Source organism: Equus przewalskii, chromosome 14, assembly GCF_037783145.1.
Source record: "Equus przewalskii isolate Varuska chromosome 14, EquPr2, whole genome shotgun sequence".
Lineage (NCBI taxonomy): Eukaryota > Metazoa > Chordata > Mammalia > Perissodactyla > Equidae > Equus > Equus przewalskii.
The window spans coordinates 8494839-8507103 of NC_091844.1; the positions used below are offsets into that span (position 1 = coordinate 8494839).

General features: G+C 50.2%; 1 protein-coding gene across 9 annotated transcripts in view; it reads right to left on the reverse strand.

The window, feature by feature from the left end:
* The window catches only part of NPAS2 (neuronal PAS domain protein 2), a 158847-nt gene that overhangs the window by 16747 nt on the left and 129835 nt on the right, over nt 1–12265 (reverse strand). For all 9 annotated transcript variants that reach the window (XM_070573479.1, XM_008523712.2, XM_070573476.1 and 6 more), the window contains exons 9-15: nt 11610–11692; nt 10740–10846; nt 8577–8724; nt 6396–6480; nt 3550–3691; nt 2894–3003; nt 399–488 (exon numbers count right to left, since the gene is read on the reverse strand). In XM_070573479.1, the coding sequence (XP_070429580.1) occupies nt 399–488; nt 2894–3003; nt 3550–3691; nt 6396–6480; nt 8577–8724; nt 10740–10846; nt 11610–11692 (765 nt within the window). The remainder of the gene's footprint in view (nt 1–398; nt 489–2893; nt 3004–3549; nt 3692–6395; nt 6481–8576; nt 8725–10739; nt 10847–11609; nt 11693–12265) is intronic.

The following is a 12265-nucleotide window of genomic DNA, read 5'->3' on the forward strand; positions in this document are numbered from 1 at the left end:
CAGTCTTCCTATGACATCTGGCCTAATTCAGACCCTTTCTAAAATATCATGGTCAACTGGGAGCCATAAAAAATGTGAGGAACACGGAAAAGTGGCAGAGAGATGAACAAAGCTTGTGAAAAGCATTGAGGAACAAGACACTGGAGAAAAGAACTGGGAGAATGTGTCTGGAGAAGACGAGACTGGAAGGAGAGGGCAGGTGTAGGGGCAAGTGCGTAGCTCGACATGCCCCACCCGCATGCTGGGAGAGTCATCCCCCATTCTGGGGCCTGGTTTGGTACCTAAGTGCCTGGTACACATCGGCTCCAACTTTACCCGCACACTCACAAGGACACCATGCGTTCTGTCTTGGGGAAATGCCTCTGCCAGGCTTCGCTTTCCCCGAGTCCCAGACTCACCTGTGCCATGGGGGCCGGGGGGGTCTGCAAAATGGTCTGAGGCAGGAGCTGCTGTGCGAGGTCACAGGACGATGGGGCAGGCAGGGGAGTCTGGGGAAGAGAGAGGGGCTTTGTTAATACACACAGCTTCTGGGATGTTACAGAGGGACAGGGGCGCTGTCTCTCAGTCGGCAGGGTTCTCTGGCTTAAAGGAGGCCCTTCTGCACCAGAGTGAAGGCCTGACTTCTAGACGGTATATGTTCCCCCGGATAAGGTGGGGTAGCAGGCTGCGCTGCTGCCCTTGCAGGGCATAGAGTCAGAGCTGACACATGGCTGGTGCAGGGTGTCCTTGAGCAAGGTCCTAAGCATCACTCAGGGGCCGTGATGCCTCCCTGCCACAGTGGCAAAGCTGGAGCTTGGCAGCTCTGCTCCACTCCTCTTCCCTTGCCTCCTGCTCTAGACTCCGATCTTGGTGGATTTGGTGATAAATTCTCAGCAGTGTCATCAGGCACTATGAATGGAGCTGTACCAATGACCAGTGTTGGCTCTGCATGTGGTCCTTATGCTTTCTGCTCAACCCTTACACAGATGGACAGACACGCCATGCAAGTCTCTATCCATCAACTCATCTAGGCAGTGAACACGAGTGCCATTTCGCCAGACTCTGCCTGGAATCTGTGAGATCCCTGGGAAGTCAGCTGAGTCACTGACCTTGTTTCCTGATCCCTTGGGTGGGCAGTGGGTCGGGGGGAGACAATGTGTAGAGACAAGAAATGAAACCCTCAGCTTCATTGGCTTTTTAGAGTGTTTTGTTTTTTTTTTTTTAGATTGGCACCTGGGCTAACAACTGTTGCCAATCTTTTTTTTTTTCTGCTTTATCTCCCCAACCTCCCCCCTGCCCCGTACACAGTTGTATATCTTAGTTGCAGGGCCTTCTAGCTGTGGGATGTGGGATGCTGCCTCAACGTGGCCTGACGAGCGGTGCCATGTCCGCGCCGAGGATCGGAACCCTGGGCCGCTGCAGCAGAGCGCGTGAACTTAACGACTCGGCCATGGAGCCGGCCCCCTAGAGTTTTTAAAAGAAAACTAAGAGGATTCTTCTGAAGTTATTCCAAACTCGGCCCCCAGTCCCTAGGGACTATAAAAAGCAGCCAAAATGGGAAGTGTGACCCAGGACAACGTTGGGAGGAAATGACAACAGCAGACCTTGCTTTTAGTGAGAAATCCTGGGCACAGGGCTGAGCCAGAGACTGGTTTTGATCCTCCCAATTGTGTTCCCCTGCATGGCTGGGAGGAAACAGAACTGCAAGTTATACTGACAGCCAAGCATTGGGAGAACGGCGGGGCGGTCATAGCTTCCGAGGCTGTCTGAAGGCGGCCGGAGAGAAAGAAAGCAGTCTTTGTCATGTTCTATTTGAAAATAAAATGTCACCAAATTTTTCAAGCAGAGTGTGCATAACTTTCACGGTGACAGCAAGCAGGAAGGTGGCACATTCACTCCCATCTCCAAAATGTCAGCGAGGGGTCACATGAGGTATCTGGAGACCATCTGATGTGGCCCCTAAAGTTCTCAGACACTTCTCCCATCCAGAGGTGGAGGTCTATGTCCTCTCTGTGGGTGAGCTTGTGACTGCTTTGTCCAAGAGGTATGGCAGAGGTGATGTTGTGGGACTTCCAAGGCTAGCTCATAGAAAGCCACGCAGCTTCTGCCTGGCTCTCATGGAAGGCTCCCTCTCCAGACGTTTCCTCTCAGAACCCAGTCGCCTTGCCAGGAGAAGCCTGAGGCATGGAGAGGCCCATGCAAGTCACTGGTGGATGGTCTCAGTGGGGCCCAGCCTTCAGCAGGCCCAGCCTGGGTGCTGGCTATGTGAGCGCAGACACACCTGGCACATGGATCTCTCAGCTCTGGCTGGAGAGGCCCCTGAAACCAGGCAGCAGAGAGGAGTTGTCCCCACTGTGCCCTTTCTGAATTCCTGTCCCAGAATCCGTGAACATGAAGAATGATTGTTGCTTTATGCCGCTAAGTTGGGTGTGGTCTGTTACAAGGCAACAGAGAACGGAGTACCGTACATCAGTGATTCTGCACAAAGCTGGCCTCTTTCTAGGAGGCCACTCGTCCTTGACATTCTGGAGAGGTCTGGCACCTATCAGGGAAACCAAGCTTCTCAGATATTTTCACTGGAGTGAAATAGGATCCCAAATGGAAGGATCCTAGTCATGCACCCCAAGAGGCTCTGGGGCAGTGATCCCAGGTTTGAAGTTTTGAGCTTTACCTTTAAAACTCATTTGGATTTTGCATTCTATGGATATACATCCATGTTAATTTTGGAATAAAAAAGTTTCAAATTAGTTGCCAATTAAATCACATAGCCTCTCACCCGTGCCTTGCTGCCCCACAAGCTTAATCTAAGTAAAATTGGTCCTCCGGGGAGACGCAGCATCGTGTCCTATGGCCTTGCAGGCCCCTGCCACGCTGTAGCATACCCTGATTTGGGAGTTTGGGGTCACACACGTACCGGCATCGTGGCTGCCTGGCTGAGCCCCGGCACGGGGAGCTCTTGGGGCAGGGTGGCCGATCTTGGCAAAGCCGTGGAGGTGGCCTCTGCCATCAGCTTGCTGGGAGTGGCTGTAAGAAAATGACAAGTCACATTTCTGACTCACACACACTCAAGGGCTTTCTGATCAAAAGAGGGGAACGATGACCATGGTGTCCGTGAAACAAGGGCTTGGTTGGAATCTCTGATAATGGAAGTCCAGCATGAATGGAAGTGGTTTCAAGAGCCACAAAAATTCTGCCAGCCTCCAACTTTGCTGGGGAACAGGCAGACGACAGCAAACCATCCCCAAGCTTCATGTCCACCACTTGGTTCAACCACCTGCCTGATCACACGCTTTACCAGAGTTACCAAAACTTGGCCAAGTTATCTGGTCTGCGTGTCACCTGCTTAATGTCTGCTTCGTGTGGCAGTGGAGGAACCAGAGAGTGGAGAGGTGGAAGGCAGGAGGCCGGTGGGAAAGGAAGTGAAGAGTGTCAACAGGATGGCAACTTCTGCTTCGTAGGTACCAATGGCTGATTCTATTCAACCCTGGGCCTTTGTGGGACTCTATATCCCCCACCACCCTGGTCCTATGGGGTGCCCACCTATCTCCCCATCCATGGAATCACACTCACAGGTGGGTTCTGACATGGCCGTGTGCGAGGATTTGTGTGAACTTCTTGAGGACGCTGACGGCGAGTGACTGGCGTTAAGGCCGGAGGTGCCCATGTCAAGTGCATTAAAGTGCTGCTGAGGCTCCAGGCTCGAGCCTTTGTCCTGAAACACACATACAAGGTCCACATTTCAGCATCGAGATGATGGGAATGAATCACACGACTTTAGTTCGCCTCTAAATATGTAGAAAAATGTGGAGGGTATTGAGAGAAATGCTGTAATCAAACAATCCAGGGGGACTATTTATGCATATGTGTAATCGAGACATCTTTGAGGCTTGTAGCTTATATGCAGTATTTGTTACACTTTCTCACCTTGTATTTTGATTTTTTAGATTTTCATAACTGACTTTGCATTTTATTTTTTCCTTAAAATTGTCACCTCACTGCCCAGAATCTTGACTTTCCCAGAAGAGGGGAAGAGGCCAGTTCTAGAAATAAGATTGCTGGTGGTACTGAATTGTTAACATGCCAATGAAACAAATGCCTGTGGACCCTTCTGGGCACTTCCCACGCTGTCTCCCCACCGCTCTGCCTCTACAGCCTCAGGGCCCCGGGGTGAGAACAGGCAAAGGGCCAATGGTCTCCTAACTGGTCCTGGCTCCCAGGATGCCTCTGCTTCAGGTAAGTGTGATGAGACAGCAACAAACAACTGTGACTTTCCGACCTCGAGGAGCTATCTTTCCATCCTGCTTGGCTCAGGTGTCATAACTGTAGGAAGCGCATTAAAAATGATCATTTTTAAGCTAAAGAAGAAACATAACGATTACTGTTGCTCCCACCTAGTCTTAGGAGGATGGTGAAATTCCTGGCATCCACTGGGCTGCTTGGACAGGCTGTTTTATGTCCCATGGTCTGGTCTTAAACCCCTGGGTGTGAGTCTATGTGGCTCTTCTGTCTTTTTGAGTCACACTCCAGTGAGGGTGGACACTGTGTATGTGCCCAAGTAGGGCTGAAATGAGTGATATGTGACCTACAGGCCTTTGTGCAAACAGAATCATGAGATGTGCCTGCATTTGCTGTGCTAAATGTCACTTTTGGGACTCTGCTACTTAGTCACAATCTCCCCAAGATCGTACCCCTTAGAGTGGAATCCCCAGCCCACGGCCACTTGCAAATTGTGTGCTCCTGGTCAGCAGAGAAATAAGTACAGGAAGTGAGAGTAAGCACTGAGAAGCTTTTACAGCCATCAACATAGCCACACATCACATCCAAGTGTGGGAATCTGCCTTTTACAAAAGCATCAGTCAGCAACAGATTGGAAATTAAAAAACTAAATGGTCTATTACAATGATAGTTTGAAAAGCGTTGTCCTGGAGCTCTTACTTTAAAAAGGGCTTCTCAACCTGGCAGCCTGAGATTGTATCTGTGTGTTTATACATATGTGCATGTTTATGAGAAGTTCCACTGGGAACCAGGATTCCCAAAGGATCAAAAGCCTTAATAATGACCTTCCGACTGGACGATACACACAAGACATGTGTTTTTCAGCCATGATGTACGGTGTGTCTAACACCTGCTTATTAACAGCTTAACTTCGTCTCGGACATGATGCACGGTGTGTTATGTGACAGTGCTGGCTAATAAACACCTCCATAAACAATGACCAGTGTGACGTATCAGTATGCTGGTGATGACACACCTGTCACCACGCAGCACACCAGCAGGGGAGGCTCGGCAAAGACACTGACTGCTCTCTCATCTTTAAAGGTAATTTCTTCTTCCTCCCAACTCAGTCCTCAATGGACCAGAGATGCTTTTGTTGGACCATTGCTGCTGTGTCAGCCTCTGGCCAAAGACTCTGGATTCTAGGACACTGGGCAGCCTGGAACTTGAATTGTCTTTCATCAGTTCTAGGAGGCACTTTCCTGCCCTCATTTTGGGCAGGAAATTGGGATGTGTCCTTCAACTGGTGAAAAGAACTCCTTATTTCACAGATTGCCTGGCAGCATTTTCTCTTTCTTAGTGGGGGATAAAATAATGGTGGGTTAGCTTTGATGAAATACAACACTGCCTCCCTGTCTTGCTTTCTCTCCCAACAGGCGCGTCTGCTTGAAGAATGACCTTTGAGGAACAGGGCTCTGGTCTACTTGCACATTTCCCTCTCGGTGTCTGACACACCAGGAGCAGAGGCAGGGGAAGCCTGGCCAGAGGGGCCCCGAGAGCTCAGGCTGGGGAGGGAAGGGGTGCGGGCTTTGTGAAGCGGAAGATCTCTCAGCAGGGGAGCTCCCTGACGCGCAGCCAGCTCCAACATGGCTGTTCACTAAGACTCCAGACACAGAAATGGAAAGTGCACCGTGGAGGGTGTGTGACACGGAGGGCGTGCGAGGGGCACTCTACTCGGGAGATGCCCGCGTCCTGGAGGCAGAACACCAGCACGTAGGCTGAGGGAAGACAGGGGCCCCAGAATTACTCCACGCCTCAGTGGGACGATGGAATACCCCGAGCCTTTTATCTGTGGGGGAGATACAAAGCGGACTTATTGTCGCCATTCCCGTGAGGTCAGAAAGTTGCCAACCATGCTTTGAGTCCAAAGGTGGTTTCTGCGAGTTCTCACCCTCCGGGCCCTTGTATGTTAGCTACGTTCTCTGTGTCCTCTGGGCCTCCTCTGAAAGATGGACAAGGACGCTAACAGTGCCCGCCTCACAGAATGTCCCGAGAATGTGCAAATACCTGAGAACCACATGGAATAGTCCTCGGAACAGAGCAGGAGCTCGATAAATACGATCTGCTGTTTTTATTATAACATCTCATGGAAGGTTCTGCATAGCCACTTTGCCTGTATCCATCTGGCGGGATCAGCATACCTTTAGCACTGCAGGGTGGGCGGCCTCGGATGGCGGGTCTTCCAAAGCCAGCTCCTGCCTCCTTTCCACCCGGACATCCGCGTAACTGATCAGGAAATCAAGAGACCACAGCTGGAGGCGGGACATTCCAGATGACAGCAGCAAAGAGGGCTCATATGACACATCGGTACCCCTCCCAGGATAGTCACCACGGAGTCCTGGTACTTGTTTGGGGAAGCGGTTTCATTCTGTGCCTGAATTCCACTGGAGTGACTTCTAATGTGACATTCAGAATATTTTCCTTTCCAGGATGTTTTTATTCCCTTCTACTTTACTTACCTTTTTTCCCTCCGAAACCTCCAAAAACGATTGTCTTTAGAAACGTTTTCATCTACAGGAAAAGCCTCAGCCTTCAAATAATTAGAAGCCTTTCTTAAAAGCGACTCAGTCTGGACTGTGCGTATGGGAAGTGACACATAACTTTTTTAGTAATTACAAACTTCAGAGAGTTTTCTCTCAAACAGATCTAGACCCAGACCCAGACCTCTGATCAGTCTATGGAGCCACTTTTTAAATAGCGTGGGTAATCAATTCAATGTGGTGGTGGCCAAAGTGACCCAGGTATGGCTTTGCCTCGAGTGTGCACGTGCAGGCTGGGCGAGGGGGCTTGGGAGTGACGGTGGCTCTTGTGCCTCCAGAATGGTTCTTGTCTAATTAGTTCCCTCCCTACTTCCTTTGAGAGTTTCTTTCTAAGACCTGGGAGGTGGAGGATGGAGAGGAAGAGCAGGGTCAAGCAGAGTCTGAAGAACAAGGTGTTGATAATGTCCAGCCTTCCCTGGGGGCAAAGGGACCCTCTGGCAAAGGCCCAGGCTGGGTGGCAGTGGGTGGGATTGACCATGGAATCGGAAACCACTGGCTGCTGAAGTGCCCAAGGGTGGGCTAGGAAGCCAAGATCCAGTCCCTGAGGGTGGCCACGAATGTGATGATCAGGGTCACTGGCCAAGAAAGACTAGCACTTCTCATCTGTCCTCTCTCCCCACTTACTAAAGAAGAGGGACTGACTTTTTGACTATATATATGCATGTGTGTGTGCGCATGGATGTATATATGGTATCTATCCATTTATCTATCTGTCTACCCACCTACCTACCTATCTACTCTCTATCATCTCTCTCTCATATATACATATAAAATGCAGATGTATGTATAGTATCTATATGTATGTACACGTATCCATCTGTCTATTTATCATCTATCTGTTATATGTACTGTCATGCATCACTCGACCATGGGGACACATTCTGCGAAATGCATCATTAGGTGATTTCGTCACAGTACGTCATAGAGTGCACTTACACAAACCTAGATGGTATAGCCTACTACACACCTAGGCTGTATGGTACTAATCTTATGGGACCACCATCGTATATGGGGTCTGTCATTGACTGAAATGTCGTTATGCAGCGCATGACAGTATATATAACAAGTAGTCCTTCTAACCTTTCTTTCTTTGCTCTCCTCAAATGCTCTTCTCTAGACCAGTTTAAAACGGACTTATGTTCTTAAAATTTCTGTAGTCAGGGCAAAAAAATGAATGACATTTCTGCTTTACCTTTGGGAACTGTGACCCCACAAAGGCTGCATCTATGAAATGCTGGCTATGCTGTCTCCCTTGGAAGCACAGCTCACCCACATGGGGCTGACGGCTCCCTGAGGCCACCAGGACCCTCCAAGAGCCCTTTCCCACTGGCAGCCTGGCTCTGTTCCCAACACTGCCTCAGTTGCCAGCAGGGTTTTTTAAAGCATAAAAAATAAAGGGGACTATGTCTTTGAGTTACTTAGAGGAAAATTTTAATTTTCTTCTCAAAACAGCAACAAGGGAAGGCTGGGGATGGATAGAGATGAGGGGAAAATATGTAAGTAGGTCAGTGAAGCAGTAACTCGCTAAGTCATAGCCTGGCAGCCTGAGAGCTCCGGAGGCGTTCCGGGGCCCGACCGAGTGCTCGGAGGAAGCGAGCCCGGGAGAGCAGAGCTGGCTGAGCACCTGGGAGGGAACTGAGCTCTGCTGAGGATTCTGTCAACTGCAGAGGACGGCCCGGGCCAGCTCAGGAACTCCAGCCCGGGGCCTGCTCCTCAGAGACGAGGACGACCAGATGGCTGCGCCCTGACCGGGCCTCGCCTGCATACCCGCCCCAGCCGTACCTGACGACCGAGTGCGTGCACACGATGAACTCGGGCTTGGAGTTCCACTGGTGGTAGGTGATGTAGTAGTGCGTCTGCAGCCAAATCCACTGCTGGCCTTTGGTCAGAAACCGGTAGCAGCACGACTTCCCTTTGCCAAACTGCATCACTGTTGGTGGAAAATGGAGTCTGCGTGGAACGAATGTTAACACGAAATGACCTCTTCCCCAAAACTCATTGTTAAAAATACAAGCTCTCAAAAAGACAACGCCGAACAGCGGCGCTGTATTTTAAGTGACTATCACGATAACGGTAAGCGACAATGAATTCTTAAACAATGGAAGCGCCATCCACACGCTTTCCCAAGTGCTCACAAGCTCAAGAGACCCTCAGACAAGGGCAGATGCAGACAAAGTCTCAAACTGGAGGTCTGATTCAAGAGAGGCCCGGGTTTTCCTGGTGCGCATCTGCCTGTGGCAGGCGGAGCTGTCTCTGGAGCCGCGGGAGCTGAGCACGGGAGACACTCCAGAGCCCCGGAACAGACCTGGCAGCCCAGCTCTGGAGGGATCTGCGGCTGTCAGTCAGCACTGCATCCCCAGTCTGCACGCTTCCGAGAGAGAGTCGGCTACAGGTGCTTTCCACCTGGGCCCCGCGGCTGCAGGGCTGCCCGCAGCCCCCAGGGTTATGTCTGAGAGGGCTGCTCTGGGGGTGTCCAGGACAGACTGCATGCTGTTGGTTTATTATCCTGTGCAAGGCAGGAAGCTGGACCGTGGGGCCAAGGAAGGAGAACAATTTGGGTTTTATTGCCTCATTGCCTGGAATTTAGTACCTCTTTATGCAAATATTAGGAGAAATCATAACTAAGAAACCAAAGCTACAAAAAGAGCCACTGTCTTTTCTCTCCAAAGAGGAGAGAAGCCCAGTGAATAAGGGCGTGGGCTCGACAGAGCGAGAACGTCTCGCCCGAGCCACAGGCAGGCCCTTCAGACGTGAAGGGGATTCTACAAGCAGGACGCTGTTCTCTGTTAGAAGAGCCAGAAGGAAGCAGCACTGGCTCGAAGGAGCCGTGCTGCTCAGATTGTCCCGGGCCCGCGAATCCCTTGGGGGTCTTGTTATGGTGGACGTTCTGACTCTGCAGGCCTGCGCAGGAGCCTGAGAGTCTGTGGGTCCAGCAGACTCCTTGTGACGTCCATGCTGCCGCTGGACAACCACACTTTGAGGAGCAAGGGGTTCAAGTTTTAAAGATTAGCCTTCAATTCTAACAGCGGATCCTGATGGCACTCAAGCCTGTTCTTTTGTCCACAAGAAGAGCAGAGAAGAGAAGGTTATAATGGGTACTACAGACAGATAGGGTACCCATCAGAGACAGCGTTGGTGGTCAGTCCCGGATGAGGCACCACAGGTCACTATTACTACAAATGTTCCTGGTCAAAGCTGGAACTTGGCCCCGAATATATGGCTCTGAGTGGTTAATTCTTGACTCCTCCTGCTAGGTGAGACAGCAGGTATGCTTGCAGATCCCCCGTCCCCACACCATGAGTCCTGCCTCCTGTAACTTTGCTGGCTTGTTCCCCTCTTCTGCGGCAACAGCCTTCCCTGACCCCCTCCCCCAGCTGGGTGAGGGACCCTCCTCTGAGTCCCCCAATATCCCATGTACGTCCCCTTCTATGCACTGAGAACATCTTATAAAGTCGCCTATGTCTGCTTTTCCATCAGACCTTGCTCCTGCAGGGCGGCAAGGAGATTCTGATCATCTCTCCGTCCCGGGCCCAGCTCAGATCTGGCTGTAGTTTGTGACCAGTACATGTTTGCTGACTAAAGAACAGTTACGTGAATGCAGTATTTTGTCTTTGAAATGTATTGCATAACTTAAAAAAAAATGACCAGCATCACCTTAGTTTTCTCAAGTAAGATGAAATAGGCTGCATAGCTGAGGGATACTAGGATGGCGTTGGGGGGTGGGGGTAGGCAGGACAAGGTCGATGACAGCTGAAAACACAACATGGGGGTGATCCAGACAAGGACCTCCACCACACTCCTTGGTCATTTAGAGAAGACAAAGTCCTCTGCCTCAGAGAGAAACCAAGACATAAGCAGACTTCCAGGGCCAAGCATCTGGCTGTCACGGCTCCGTGGAGACAGCAGGAGGCCCTTGGGTGCTGGGGCTGGGTGTGTGGTACTCACAGTGCTGGTGGCACCTGGCCAGGAGCTCCAGATCATCGATGTGGTAGTAGTCATAGCCCGAGGTTCCCAGAACTTCAAAAGGCAGGTATCCTATGATGGGTGGGGCTCTGAAAGGACAACGGGGACCGTTCATTGGGGAGGAAGGACATGGCAGGACTCACCATGGTGGCTGTGCCTCAAGGCGGAGGGTACAGTTACATGTTTAATGACCAATGCGGAGGCCTCATTTCTCAAGAACAAGGGCAGGAAAATAATTTTGCAATGGTCAAAACCGGAGAGGCCGTGTTTTCCAAAGTGCTCAAATTTTTTGGCACTTAGATATTCTGTTCCCCTGGCATAACCTGGCCCAAGTAACAATAAACTTTATCACTACTGAGTAATTAAAAACATCTTGAGACTGGGTCAGCCCAACCCCAAAGTGTAATAAGAAATTACAGGGTGAGGAGAGATTTCTAGTTCCTAAACCGTGAAAAATGTTACAGAAGAAAAAAAAAAAAAAGAAGATTGCACCAAAGGGACAAAAAGGTGTTGAAAGAAAGAGGATGAGAAGTTTCCCTGACGTCAGCTCCTGCCTTAAAGGGAGCTGGAGAGGGTCTTGAGCGCGGTGGGGGGGTATTCCAAAGATGTCCCCGGCTGCGGCATCTGGCTCTCCTGAGATGGTCTGACGCAAACAGAATGTACCCACAGAAGGGGCGAATGCAGCGGAAGGGAAGGCACCTCACCCTTGGCTGGGAACCCCTTTTCCTCCCGCCAGAAAGTCCTTCTCCTTGAAGGGACCTGGCTCAACTTTTCTCTCCCAAGGAGAGCAGGGCTCATGCAAACAAACAGTTGAAAAGGACCCAACCCAAATATGTTTTTCTTTTCACAAACCTGTGATCCAGAAATAAAAATTTCCATTCCAAGCTATGCCTTGAAGTGAATTCCTCCAAAGGTTCGTCAACTATGCACATTTCCTGTATTAGAAGGGAAAAAAATGTTGCTTGGAGTGCCAGATGCTCACCCTCGCTATGTTCAAGAATGCATGGTGGGTACCAGAAGCTAAAATCATTCAGAGCAAGTCTCCAAGCTGTGTTGGCCTGAAACTCATCATCTGTAGCTAATTTCGGTATTAGCTGATACTAAATTTATTTCACAAGCTGGGGAAAAATACCTAGGAGCCAAAATGTCACACCACTCCCTTCCCATTATCTAGAAGTGTGGTAAACATGTGGAAAATGGCTTTTCCTCTGAATCTGAGTTACTAATTTAACTCAATATTCATGCCATAGATGTTAAAGCAATCACAGACGAGAGAACACAGACAAACCGTCAGTTTTGACACTCAGTTCTCCCCTATGCCTGCCCTGAGTGGTATCAGTGTTGGTGTGAACAGTAGGAAAGTTTACAGAGTTACAAAAGAGCGTGTCTGCAGGCCGAACAGCAGTTGATGCTGCCTGCAAACAAAACAGCTCGCAGGAGCTGGAGTCGGGGGAAAGGGCCTGTGGGCTGACATAGGTACAGAAACCAGACGTTTTAAATCTTCTAAG